At 44.9% G+C, this 12,158-nt stretch overlaps 1 protein-coding gene across 2 annotated transcripts in view; it reads right to left on the bottom strand.

Annotated features, from left to right (window-relative positions):
- Nucleotides 1–12,158, bottom strand: part of NUDC (nuclear distribution C, dynein complex regulator) — a 113,686-nt gene that overhangs the window by 28,095 nt on the left and 73,433 nt on the right. For both annotated transcript variants that reach the window (XM_085859934.1, XM_085859933.1), the window contains exons 5-6: nucleotides 11,557–11,673; nucleotides 225–419 (exon numbers count right to left, since the gene is read on the bottom strand). In XM_085859934.1, the coding sequence (XP_085716060.1) occupies nucleotides 225–419; nucleotides 11,557–11,673 (312 nt within the window). The remainder of the gene's footprint in view (nucleotides 1–224; nucleotides 420–11,556; nucleotides 11,674–12,158) is intronic.

A 12,158-nucleotide genomic window follows, 5' to 3' on the forward strand; every position in this document is an offset into this window, starting at 1 on the left:
TAGGCCAACTTGCCAAAGGAACAGTAATGTCCCTGAGAACAAATTGTCGTTTGAAAGGGATATAACACTGAAGGACATGAACTGCAGCTAATACTTCATTCAGTGGATCATGGCAGTGAAACATGAGGTTCTGAAAACCCTTCATCACAATGGGTACACCAGTAACAGCCACAGCATTACTAACAAGTCCTACTCTGGGGACAAACGCACAAAGGTATGCACACCTTCTCGAGATGTACCACCACCGCTTTGCCGTCTTCCAGAAGCCACGAGCTTTCTTCAACCTTGACCTCATTGTAGGTCTTGCCCTCGACGATCGGTTTGTGGCCACGCAGCCCCACAGAGAGGCACCTCCTCTCGATGCTGCACGTCACATCGCGCCCTTTCACCCGATATCCCACATTCAGTGGTACGTACAGCTGGTGGGCAACATCATATAATCACGAAATTACTTTCTTCAACAACACAATTCCAGACAATTTCTGCCAGAAAAAGACACCCAATCTCAAAGGTCAATAAAAACACTGCAGCTGCAGTTGCAGAAAAACATTTTGAGCATTCCACAAAACAGCTGTTTATTCAGCAAAAGGTACCTCCACCCTTGTTGACAAATCCCTGTCACATCTGGTTGGAGCAACGGGGAGCTGCCAGCTCAGAAACAGACCGTTGAGGCAAAGGCCTACATTTAAACTGAGCCAAGTGGACGTACGCACTGGGAGACAAACTATGCTAAACTTCTCTGCAAAAGCCAAGAAGTCTTGCCAAGGCACTCTTGCTTTCCATCTGCTGTGCATTTACAGACTATAAAGTAATTACATAGGGACCCATGTGGCCAGAAATTGGTGGAGCCAATTTTACTTGGCAGAATGAAAAAGAAAAGAAAAATGTTTCGAGCACAAGTGAGACAAACCGTTGGTTAAAGTTTCAACCTTTTCATCGAGACTCAAAGAGCAACTCCAAATACAAAGTCTTTGCAAATGTTGGGGGAAGTTACGACGACATTATTTGCAGGTTGAAGCAGCAGAGGCTGGACCTGAAACCACCTCACTTCGAGGAAACCCCAGATTCAATTTTGCCGTGAACAAAAGAATCGGTTACGATTCAAATGAAAGTTTGCTGAAGAAAGGACTTCAAGCCTGGTGACTGTGCTGAATGCAGGGCCGATTCAGAAGAAATAAAAAGGTACATTGTCAAGTTGAGATCCATTCTTTCTAATGTACCATATGTTGTTTCAGAGTGTCAATGCTGTTGAAACAGTTTCTTGGCAAGGGCTATACTGGGGTAGTTTACCATTGCCTTCCCAGCAGTAGTTAGGGCAGGAATTTGTAATTTGGCCATGGTGCCAGCGATAGCTCACCTACTCTTCATGAAGGACACTGTGGGCATCTTTAACGTCCACCAACTAGTGGGTAGATAGGGCACCCAGTTTACCGTCAGTCGGAGGGACGCCACACACGTTGATGAATCACCCTGCCTGTGAAACACCAAGATAACAGTTTCTAGCTTGGTCGGGATTTTAACCCAGCCGCGACAACTGAAAGGTGAGTGCGCAACGCTCGAGGCCACCATGAGATCAATTAGACATTACTTAATCGACACATGAACAGCTTGCAATTTCAAAGGTTTCAAATCAACCTACAGTATTGTTACATGGAAAAAGGGGAGTGGGTTTGGGGGGGGGGCATCCATAGCTAAACTATGGCAAGTGTAGTATTGTCCGTCTGTTTCAAGTCGGTCAGATTGCCATGTAACAAGGATCTGTCAGAGTATGTCGTTTGCTACACGTGACACTGAGGAGGCAGTGTATGTAATTTATAGACAGGGAAGACATTAATTATGTACGTGTAAATTCCTCGTTTGTAGGCAGGGTTAGGTGAGGACTTCCCATTGCAGAGGCACACATCACATGTGTGAAACAAGGCCGATTACAATCTCTCTGGCCAGTGTGTGTCAGATTCCTGGCTCTGAGGAATCCTGTGTTAACGGGTACAAGGAAGTGACAATATCAGAAATGAATGGGAAAACCAGCAGGAAAACATGAAATAAAATTAAAACCAAAATGGCTAAAAGAATGGTGTGGAAGTCAGTCCGACGAGGGGTGGCCTCCTCATATCAAGCAATAAGAGGCATCCCAATACCTATCGTACTTCTCAAGAATTGTTTGAAGAAATATCATGAGACATTTTGAAATTATTCGGAATTTTTTTTTTTTTTAGCAATTTAGCAATTTTAAGAATAAAAAATGCCAGCAATTAATATTTTAATTTTTAACAATGAAACTCTGACATCCACGTATTCTTGTGTTGTGGTCCACCATACAACTTGTGTGCACCACATCACTGCGAGCTGCATCATTGTATGGAGCGTGGCTATGCCGCTCATGTAGTGCACGTTAGGTGAGGGCAAGAATTTGGACCTTGGTCAGGATGCTGGCGAGAACTTGCCGACTCTTCGTGACAAGACACTATGAAATCTTGAACGTCCAATGGCACTCAAGATGAGTAGAACGAGTCCCCAGCTTGGCACGGTGTGAGAGTCTTCCTGATTATGGCCTGCCTTGCTCAGAATACATACCGACACAAAGCTCCGGCAGTTATACAATTGCACAACTTTGTTATCTTTGGATGTCGATCGGTCTGATATTGATTGGCCACCAATCAAGGCCAAAGCACACAAATGCAGTGAGATTTGTGCATCTAACCAAGCTGTTTATAACCAAGTTTAGCGCATGCATTATTTGGCACCGTAAAAACTGCCTGCAAACATTGAATGAAAACGCGTCCACAGAAGAACCTTTAAAATGGAGGCATGCTCCTGATAGAGAAAAATATGTCGAACAAAATTAGTGACAGTCCAGGCTGTGATCGCAGTCAAAATGCAGATTTTTTTTTTGTATACCTTGTCAAGGCTCGTGTGAAAGCCAACAGACAACGCACAGCAAGGGGGGCATGAGACAAGAGGGGTCGGAGTGGGAAGGACAAAACAGGGGGGAACAGAGACATTAGGAGATCTGTGGAAGGGAGAGGGATGAGGTGGGGAACATGGGGAATACAAGATGGATATTACAGGAACTTTCAGGAAGGAAAGCAGGGAATTTGAAGTAGATGGGCTTGGCTGGATTATTGGGGGAAGAAAAGATCGAGGATTTGGATGAGGGATGATAAGAGGTGGTGGTGAACAGCTGTTTTGAAGGCTTGGAGGGAAGAATGGGATTGAATAGAGTGAGGGAGTTTATTCCAAAGGTGGGAAAAAATGAGGAATGAAAGAGTGAAGGTGAGCAGTGATTCGTGATTTTGGTAATTTTACCAGAAGGGTTTGTTGGCGGACCTTGAGCGCCCTGCGGAAATGTGGTGGGGACAAATCGGATAGAGAGCAGGTGGGGTGAGGCTGGAGAGGAGACTGGAGAAGACAGAAAGACCACCGACCAGACTACGGTGAGAGAGTGAGATGCGCAAGGACTCGGCCTCATTGCAGGAGATGCCAATGATCCGAAATGCCTTGGTTTCCACAGCATGAAGCCGAGAAAGGTAGAAGGCAGGAGCACCAGCCCAGAGGGGAGAGCAGTACTCCATCAGGCTGTGGACGAAAGCTTTGTAAGTGGTCAGGAGCTCATGTGGGCCGAGGAAGGACATTGCACGATGAAGGATTCCCAGTCGGCGACTGGCTTTGGAGGTGAGGTTTGAAATGTGGCTTTCCCAGGAAAGGTCATGGCAGATAGTAAGACCCAGAAGCTTGAAAGAAAGGACATCTTCCAGAGGATTGTTGAGAAAGTGGATGAGGGGGTTTCAAAACGGTCCTTTCGGAGAGACAGTGAGAGTGTGAGATTTGTCCAGATTGAAAGACATGTTCCACGTGATGGACGAGTTTGTGATTTTACCCAGATCTGCATTGAGCGAAGAAGCTGCTGCTGGCCAGTCTGAGGGGTGACCGATGGTACAGCAGAGGGTGGAGTCATCAGCAAAGAGAAATAGAGGATTTTCCAGAGAGTCGGAGAGATCATTGATGAAAACCAGAAAAAGAACAGGGCCCAGAACGCTACCTTGAGGAACTCCAGCCTGGACAGGAAGAGGGGATGAAAGAACTCCATTTAGGGCCACACGTTGACTGCGACAGGAGAGGAAGTCTGTGAGTCATGAGTGGAGATGGCCTTGGATACCATAGGATGAGAGTTTGGTGAGCAGGGCAGGGTGCCAGACCGTGTCAATAGCACGTGATATGTCCAGGGATAAGGCTCGGATTTAATGTCTGGCATTGAGGACCTCCATCCATTGTTGGGAGAGCAGAAGCAACATATCCAGGGTTGAGTGACCTGGTCTGAAACCAAATTGATGATCAGAAATCAAGCCATTGGAGAAGAGGAAGAATTTAATGTCTGAAGCGATGATGGATTCCATAACCTTGCTGATGAATGTGAGAAGGCTGATTGGTCTGTAGCTGCAGGGATCTATTTTTGCACCTTTTTATGCAGGGCAGTAATGTTTGCTGATTTCCAAGCAGATGGCAGATGACCTTGAGCAAATGAGGATGAATAGAACAGAGACAGGGTGAGCAAGAGCAGAAGTGCAGGTTTTTAGGACACGTGGGCTGATGCCGTCTGGACCGGTTGCAGAATCCGAGTCGAGGTTTGACAGCAAGCTCTCCACCTTGTCAGGAGAAAAGGACAGAGTCCAGGGACAATTGGGTGTGACTGGGTGAGGTGGGTAGATAAAGCAATGGGTTTTGGACACAAGATTCAGCTGCAAACACCGAGTTTAGGAATTCAGCCTTTTCACGTGCGGTATCAGCAGTGCAGCCATTTGAAGTAAGGAAGGGGATGGAGGGGAAACATACACCAGAAACAGATTTGATTAGATGCCACCAGGATTTTGAAGAGGGAGAGAGGTTTGAAAGTTCAGACTTGAGGTTAGAAAGATGCTGTTTTCTGGCTTTCCTGAAGATTGAAGCTCACTTGTTCTGAGCTTTATGGAAGGAACTGAGATTACCCTCAGTTGGGTTTGCTTTCCATGAGGCAAAGGCAAGTTGTTTCAGGACAACTGCCTCACCACATGCTTCAGTGAACCAAGGGTGGGAGGAAGGGAAGGACAACTGAAGACGAGAGGGGATAAATCTGTGCATGAGGGAGAGCAAGTTTCTTTGAAAGAATTCCTAGAATGAATTGATGTTGGAGAAAGTAGCGAGCGGAGACCAGTCTATAAGTTTGATGGCTGCTTGGAGACCCTGCCAGTCGGCTTGAGTAAAATGCCAGACTCGACGGCAGTGAGGTGGTTCTCTGATAATAGCCAGAGAGATGTCCACTTTGACAAGGATGTGGTCACAAGAACCAATTGGAGCGGAGGAAGAGCAGCAGATATTGTCAGGAAAATTTGTCAAAATCAGATCCGGAAGAGATGGAGTACCATTGGTTGAGACCCGGGTCGGGAAGTTGACCGATTGAGTCAGTCCCAATGAGTCGCAGAAAGCTTTTGCTGAAGTGCCATGACAGGTGAGAGAGGTACCCACACCTAGCCAACTGGCATGATGACAATTGAAGTCGCCACATATGAGGAAGAGAGAGTTTGGATGAGAAGATAGAAGTTGGTCCATGTTTTCGGATAGTGAGGTGTCGATGGAGTCAACACCGTTAGGTAGACGGTACAGTCCACATATAAACATGAGGTGGGAGTGGAGGGAAGCCATAGCCAGAGGTATTCCTGGGGGTGGGGGAGTGAGGGCAGTGCCTGGAGAGTGAGGAATAGAGTCTTTGATGAAGAGAGCAACTCCTCCACCAGGACCAAGCTCAGGTCTGTCATACCTGAGGAGGGAGTAACCAGGGAGAGACACTTGGGAGTCAGACATGTCTTGGGGGAGGGAAGTTTCTGTTAGGCAGATTATGTCTGGTTTGTCAGTGGCAACTTGTATGGAAAGATCTGAAAGGTTTTAGCGAATGCCCCAGATATTTGAGGTCCACACTGTTAATGAAGAGGGAGGGGAGGAGGCTTTGGGTGCAGGGGGTGGGAGGGTAGGACAAGGGACGAGGGGAGGAGGTAAGGAGGGTTGTTGAAATAGTGTGGGGGATTGCAGAATAGCTTGGGGAGGGGCCAGATGAGGAGGAGAAAAGGCTCTGAGGTGCTGGGGGAGAGGGGGATGAGAGGGGGAGGAAGGCAGTTGAGGATTTGAGGAGGTGGAGTGAAGAGGTGGAGTGAAGAGATGGAGGTGAGAGGGCAGTGGAAGGAAGCAGCTTTGTGGTTGAGAGGGGGGGGCAACTTTGAGAAGGTTGAGTGAGGGGGGTGAATGGTGGGAGAATGGTGAGGGGGGAGTTTTTGAGAGAGGTGAGAGGGAGGCTTGGAGGGAGAAGTGTGATGGTTGCTTTAAGAGTGAGGGGTGAGAGGGGTGAGGTGGTACTGAAAATGGAAAAAAAGGAATGGTTGATGGAAAGTGAACATTCATTGCAAACTGGGGTTTTTTTCAGTTTTAGGTTAGAGATGCGATTAAACACGTTTCTTGATGGATGCAATAAAGGCAAATTCAGAGAATGAAGAGAAGAAACACTGTAACAGTTGGATTTTTTAGGCAAGGTATGAAGGAAAGGTCGAATTGAGAGCAGTCTGTTTAAATAGTAGAAGAGTACTGCATTATGATACAGTAAAGAGTACCACACGTGTGATAGTAGAAGATGAAGCATTATAAGAGATAGTATTTTATTGTTATTATTATTGTTTGAGAGAGTTTTCATCAGATTAGGTCATGGAAGTGATGTAGAAAAAAATCGTGAGGTGAATGGTGAAATTGGATCGATAAACGCAGGGGTCGAAACAGATCACGTGGTTATGGGAGAAGCACTTGGCTCTGGGAGGTGTATCGTCAAAAGTGAAATTATTTATTTTAAATAAGGATTGTGTAACATTTGGAAAATGGAAGGTTGAAGTAAAATTGTGGAAGTGTGTGGTGAATTTGTACGTTAAACACAGTGTGAAGCTGCTGGGTCGATGAAAAGTACCAGGAAGAGTCGAGAGAGAGACGTGGTTACAGGAGGTGTGGAGATCGAAAGGATACAAGGAAGATTATTATTTTTTGATGTATTTTTGAAGAACAGGTAAGATTCAGGAATGGAAGGTTGTAGATAGGAAGAAATTGTGAAGGTAATGGCGAGAGGGGTCAGCTCAGTTGAATAAAGATGGTGTGCCGGCAGGAGGAAGAAGAAGAGGAAGAAGAAAAATCGAGACTCGTGAGTGTGCAAGAAGAAAGGTAGTTTTTTTTATTATTTAACACAACAAATAGTGTTTTGTTGCGAGGGATGGGGGACGTTGGGAAAGTGGGGAAGATAGGAATTGAACGTAATGGGGAGAAAATACAAATAAACATGATCGTACACCGAGGGGAACGATGGGTAGGCCTCAAGCACTCGGGAAGACAAGGTCGACGAAAACTCACAAAATAGCACGATTTTTGAAACAAAACCGAACTAGGAACACACAGTAACATGCAGGTGAAAAAATAAACAGTTAAAACGGGACAGATAACGACCGGAAACTTAACTTTGAGATCGTCAGCAGAGAGTCCTGAAGGAGATCTGCCAACACTCCAAACCCAGAACCGGAAGCCAACGCTCCAAACCCAGAACCCAGAACAGATCTTGCGAACTGTCGCAAATTAGTAACCCTCAATCTTTCGTCACTGTCCAAATAATTTGATAATATGACGTTTTAGATTAACTGGGATTCAAAAAAAATAAATTCATGTGGGTGAACATTTTTGAACTCATACATTTATGCATATGATAGTTTACCAAGTTATCCAATCTCCTTGTATATCAGTGAACAGTCATACACACATCAGTTACCAAGTTATGTTTTATAATAGAAAATCAACTCACACACTTAAGCGTTAAAGGAAGGAGAATGAGCCAAAGTGAAGAAACCCAAAAGGTCAAGGTGATGTTACTTTTCAATCCAACGCTTTGAAAGACAACTTTGTCAAAATGGTCAGAGTGAGTTGCAATTTGCGTTTTAATTGGAAGCTTCCAACCTTCTTTTAAACAAGGAAGATCAGTCTTCTAAATGGAGTCTTGCTTTACTCTGTGCTCAAGTTCCACTCCGTCGTCAGCCTTGCCCTTTCTACACCATCAATGCTGCCAAAGCAGTCACCAGATTGAGAATACACAGGGTGGTTTGCCATTGCTCTTTGCAGAAGTAGCCAAGGAAGAGATTTTGGATTTAGCCACAGTACCAACACATAAGGACCTACTCTTTTCAAAAGGGAATCAAAATTTTTTGTGGGAACATTAACGTCAGTTAAACGCAGTGTCGGCCTTGCCCTTTCTACACCATCAGTGCTGCCAAAGCAGTCACGAGATGGAGAATACACAGGGTGGTTTGCCGTTGCTCTTTGCAGAAGTAGCCAAGGAAGAGATTTTGGATTTAGCCACAGTACCAACATATAAAGACCTACTCTTTTCAAAAGGGCATCAAAATTTTTTGTGGGAACATTAACGTCCACCGGCAAATGTCAGTTCACGTCCCTCCAAAGGATGACTCATGTTATGTGATGCCCCTGTATCTAAAGGGTGGTGAGTTGATGAGTCAGGTCAGGATCTGAACCCAGATGAGTTGGCTGAAAGGCGAGTACAAAAACTTTGAGCTTCCCCACAAGTTCGGTCAGAGAGTAATTGCTCAACAAACAGCTTTGAGCTTGAAGAGCAGCTGGAACCAACGATGTGTGAGCATTATGGTTTCTGGTTGAATGCAGTGCAGTTCCAATATGCTGAGCTTGGAGGAAACTTGTGGTCACAGCCACATGGCTTCTGCTTCTCTTGCAAGTGAATGGAGGCATTTTGAATTTTTTTTTCGTTTTTGAAGTGTTATAATAGACCTTCCATACATGCTTTGCTAAGGATTGAAGTATATCAACGAAGAAGAAGAAATAATCCTCCGCATTGTGCACATGTTAAAAATAAATAAATAAAAAGAATCAAAATACTTTTTTTTTTTTACTTTGAGCGTACATCTAACACCATGAGGAAAGAGCCCTGATCACTGTTAGATGATAGCAGGATGAATAATTTAATTATTTAACATAATTTACCCACTTTGAATTTCAAAATGCAAAAATTCAATGATAAGCTGAAATCAGGCATTATCTACTTTTGCAATTTTCAATACCATAGTCTAGACTCTCGACTCCAGAGGTAAAAGTGTGTTAAAATTACTTTATGGTTCAACATGTCATTTCCAGTTCCATGCTCGACGACGGGACCTTCGAATCGGCTGGTCAAGTCAAGAAGTCAAAAGGATCTCCAATTTCCACACTCAGGTCGTATTTGCCCGAATTTTTTTTATTTTTTAAACACACAAACACATCGCTATTTTCATACACAACTGTTCCTAACAATTCTATCACAAACACAAAACAAACAAGCACACAAACACACACACACAAACACACACAAACACACACACACACACACACACACACACACACACACACACACACACACACACACACACACACACACACACACACACACACACACACACACACACACACACACACACACACACACACACACAAAGACACATTCGCACACAACCACCACAATCAACTTTCCAAAAGTGTAACGTTCCCACCAGTCATGGCTTCAATTTGACCTTTTTACATTACAGTTCCTCAATGATCCTCGTTTCCCACCCACTTGGTGCACTTCAGTTTAAGGACCTTTTATACAATCCAGTAATAGACTTACATGGGTCAAGACAAATTCAAGAGTATAAAAATAAATAAATAAAGTAGAACAAATTAGCACAACTGCTTTGGCACGGAAAGAAAACCTTTGGTGGAGAAAGTTAAGTGCACTGCCATTTTATATAATCACTGCAAAGAATCATACCCTGTGCCAAAGTCATTTTCTAGTGTTCGACGAAAGCTTCAAGTTACCCTTGACATCATTTATTGCAAAATTGAAAAGCAAATTAAAATGGTGCCTTTCTTTAACTATAACTACCCTTGTAGTTTTATTGTTGTGATGCCGGGTTCGGTGGCGAGGACGATCGCTAGACGGAGCAGTTGGGCCGTCTCCTACCGAACACCGGAATTGAAGGTCGTCACTCCGAATAACTCTGGTCGACAGGTCGCTTAATGGACCGTGGACGCCAATATTTCGACCGTGCGGTTAGGGTCTTTTTGTCTGATTCCAATTTACCTAATTAGCCGCGCGGTCGAGATACCGGGGAAGCCACACCCTCAGCCGGCTTTGTCCGAACCGAGTCGTTGTTACCGCCTCGGATCCGGCGTAACAGAGCGGAAATTACCAAAGCCGCGCCGGCCCAAATGACAATTTACGGCACAATCGGCCTCCCTAATTCTCAAGCCCAAACCATACTGGGGCAATGAAAGAAAGCACAGACTACGAACTGGAACATTTAACAGTTTATTTCTTTACAAGGTAATAGGGAGGGAAACACAGAGCAGACTTAACCACGAATATGAATGCCAGCAAATGTACAATGGAATCACTTAAACGATTTCTACTTATCAGACTGGCCACAGACACACACACACACACACACACACACACACACACACACACACACCCAAAATGAAATGGACCTCGTGGGTCTTTATTCGGCCCTTCAGCTTGGAATGGAAGGCGAGCTGAGGGTCAGAGTCTGGCCGGGTACCTGGCCGTCTCGAGCGGTTTCACCAGACCCGCACTTGTGGAGCTCGGAGTCTGTGGACGGGAACGGGGATCCCAGCTCGAGTGCTCCAACGCAAACCACCACGGTGGGACTCAAACCCACGAACCAGAAACCAAAGAGCCCACGATCCTGGCTGCCACGAACGACGATACGAGCACCACGAAACACCTCCACCATGACCACCACCAGCACCACAACCACCACGAGCACCAACATGACCGCCGACCACCAAGGCACGCCGAAAAAGATCCCAAAAAGGACCGCAGACCAGAGACCAAAGACGACGACCGCAGATGACGACTACAGACGAAGACCACAGACGACCAGATCAGACCAAAGACCACTGATCAAAAGGGACCCCAAAAAGGACCACAGACCAGGCCAGACAAGACCCGCTGAGACAGCTCGCCACCTTTCTTATCCCTCACCCGGGCGGATGGAGGGATGCGCTCTGAGGTAACTCGCCTCCGGATTGGTCGGGGGGCGTCGGGCGATCAGTGTCCTCCCCTCATTGGACGATGCGAACATTCCATCTGGCTGGGGCGGAGTTGGCCCTGAGGTGACCTTACCCCCGATTTGACGAGGGGAACATTCCATCTTGCTGGGTGGAGTTGGCCCTGAGGTGGTCTCACCCCCGCCTATGTCCGTGGCCAGAAACACGTGCGTAATGGCGCTGAAGGAGTCAAGGGGGATTTAATGCAGAAGACCAACTAGAAAGAAACTCTCAGCGCACACATGAAATTCCCATTAGACATAGGGGAGAGATTCTAACTATTCACATATACTTAACGATAACTAAACTTTGGGTCAACCGTATGTGTGAATGCGAATGGTTTCCAGATTCGTAACATTATTTCTCCACGTGTATAGCACCAATGATACGTACATCAACCTCAGACAGAGTTTGTGTCCATCGGTAGTGTGGAAGGTCTGTGCCATTGCCAGAGTTTGGCATCAGCTTGCCTTTGTCATTCTCATCCTCTTCTTCATCCACATCCTTTTCCTGTGCATCAATGAAGAGCACAAAACAAAGGCATCATTGAAAAAAAACACAACATTGCTTCATTCATTATCCTCATCCTGATCAAACCATGTTTGGTTGGTATAGAAAGATCTTTAATCATCATTCACGAACCCAATGAAAACTAGCGAGCATCTCAAAATGCAAAGCCCATCTGCGTCTGATTTGTACTCAAACTAAACTTGTCAAAAACAACAACAGCTTCAAAAAAAAAAAATTTACAATGTAAATTTTATTCATTTGTGTTCTCCATATTCTCATAATAAATGTTTGTTGAAGGTTTGATGACAAAAGCTCAAATGATAAAAGTTATGGCCTGGACAGACGCACTGAAGGTCAAATGGTAAATAAACACGGAAGTGATTAAAAATAAATAAATAATAATACGCCCCGATATATATACATATATATATATATATACATATATATATACATATATATATATATACATACATATATATATATAT

This window comes from Eptatretus burgeri, chromosome 16 (genome assembly GCF_056783735.1).
Source record: "Eptatretus burgeri isolate ZD-2024b chromosome 16, Ebu_testis_v1, whole genome shotgun sequence".
NCBI classification, from domain to species: Eukaryota; Metazoa; Chordata; class Myxini; order Myxiniformes; family Myxinidae; genus Eptatretus; species Eptatretus burgeri.